The sequence below is a fragment of the Otolemur garnettii genome, unplaced genomic scaffold (assembly GCF_000181295.1).
Source record: "Otolemur garnettii isolate 467f Iridium unplaced genomic scaffold, OtoGar3 scaffold00085, whole genome shotgun sequence".
NCBI classification, from domain to species: domain Eukaryota; kingdom Metazoa; phylum Chordata; class Mammalia; order Primates; family Galagidae; genus Otolemur; species Otolemur garnettii.
The window spans coordinates 2522871-2524559 of NW_003852480.1; the positions used below are offsets into that span (position 1 = coordinate 2522871).

General features: G+C 34.8%; 1 protein-coding gene across 1 annotated transcript in view; it reads left to right on the top strand.

Annotated features, from left to right (window-relative positions):
- The window catches only part of ETFDH (electron transfer flavoprotein dehydrogenase), a 41761-nt gene that overhangs the window by 38455 nt on the left and 1617 nt on the right, over positions 1–1689 (top strand). The window contains exons 11-12 of the mRNA XM_003794692.3: positions 1030–1212; positions 1494–1689. The exon at positions 1494–1689 is cut by the window's right edge and continues 11 nt beyond it. Coding sequence (XP_003794740.1) covers positions 1030–1212; positions 1494–1689 — 379 coding nt within the window. The remainder of the gene's footprint in view (positions 1–1029; positions 1213–1493) is intronic.

Sequence of the window (1689 nt, forward strand, 5' to 3'; positions counted from 1 at the left end):
ACTGCTTTAGAGAGAACAGACTAAGATGAAGTGCAGTGGTTGGATAGTAGAACTTTTATCTAATTTTTTTGTCAAGTTGCATTCCTTTTGGATCACTAGGCACACTGTATCATGTACCCACAGTACCACATATAGTTAGTTTTGCACCCAGTATATCACCATACGCTAGATGAGGATTAAAGCCAAAGCATAGGAAAGGGAAGTGGACGCAGAACAAGAAACAGTAACTGGAAAGAACGGAGTCACTGTGGAGTTCATGGAAGAAATATGGCAATAAGAAGAGCCAATCTGTCCCCTTAAATATTAAATACATTCACCAAGTTATTGGCATTGTTGTTTTCCTAGGGCTACCATAACCAAGTGCCACATAACAGGTGGCTTAAAACAATAGAAATTTATTTTCTCCAAATTCTAGAAGCTAGATCAAAGTGTTGGCAGGACCATCTCTGAAGTCTCTATAGATGAATTCTTTCTTGCTTATCACTGAACCTACTTCTACCTATTATGGGTTGAAATGTATCCCAGTTCTGATATAAGTCCAGTCTGCCTCCACCTTCACCTGGCCAACTTCTGTGTCTATCTCTTATAAGGACACCAGTCAGATTGGATTAAAGACCCACTTTACTCCAGTAGACCTCATCTTACTAATTATATAAGGTCACAGTCTGAAATATGGGGTGTTTAGAATGACTTCAAAATATATTTGTATTGGGATACATTTTAACCTATAATAGGTAGAAGTAGGTTCAGTGACAAATTGTAAAGTTTTTTCACTTTTATAGGTACCATGAACTTTTTATCTTAAGCTTTTTCAGTTTCACTGAAATTTGAAACTAATTGTTCATGCTACCATTATATCAAATGATTGTCCTTTTGAAAGATTCTTCAGTGTGGTCTTAGATGACCATTTATTTTTAAAAATTAAGATTCACTCATTAGATAATCTAGTAGCAAAATACCTTGACAATAGAGCATTTTACATACCTCTGGTAAAGTTCACACTTAACATTTTATGTTTCTGATAAAAAGGGCTCCATGTAACAGAGTATGAGGATAATATGAAGAAATCATGGGTATGGAAAGAGCTATATGCTGTTAGAAATATAAGACCATCCTGCCACGGACTGCTGGGTGTATATGGAGGGATGATTTACACTGGAATATTCTATTGGATATTTAGAGGAATGGAGCCATGGACCCTCAAACATAAAGGTAATTCAAAGATATTTGAGAGTATAAATGTTATAAGCATTAAAGATTCATAAATGAGAGCCATTAATTAGTGGAGAAAGTGATGATGTTTTAATATTTTTAACTTAAACACTAAGTTTAGAGAAATTATAAATTCAATGTCTTTAAGATTATAGTGTGTAATTACAAGAAGGCTAAAGTCCTATTTCTTTGTATAATATTTTCAAGTTTTTATAAGAACATGTTTAAGAAAGTACTTCAAAATTCTAGTTTATTAAACATTTCCCTCAAAATTGTTGAAGGTTCTGACTCTGATCAGCTCAAGCCAGCCAAGGATTGCACACCTATTGAGTATCCAAAACCCGATGGACACATCAGTTTTGACCTCTTGTCATCTGTGGCTCTGAGTGGTACTAATCATGAACATGACCAGCCAGCACATTTAACCTTAAGGGATGATACTGTACCTGTAAATAGAAATCTGTCAATATATGATGG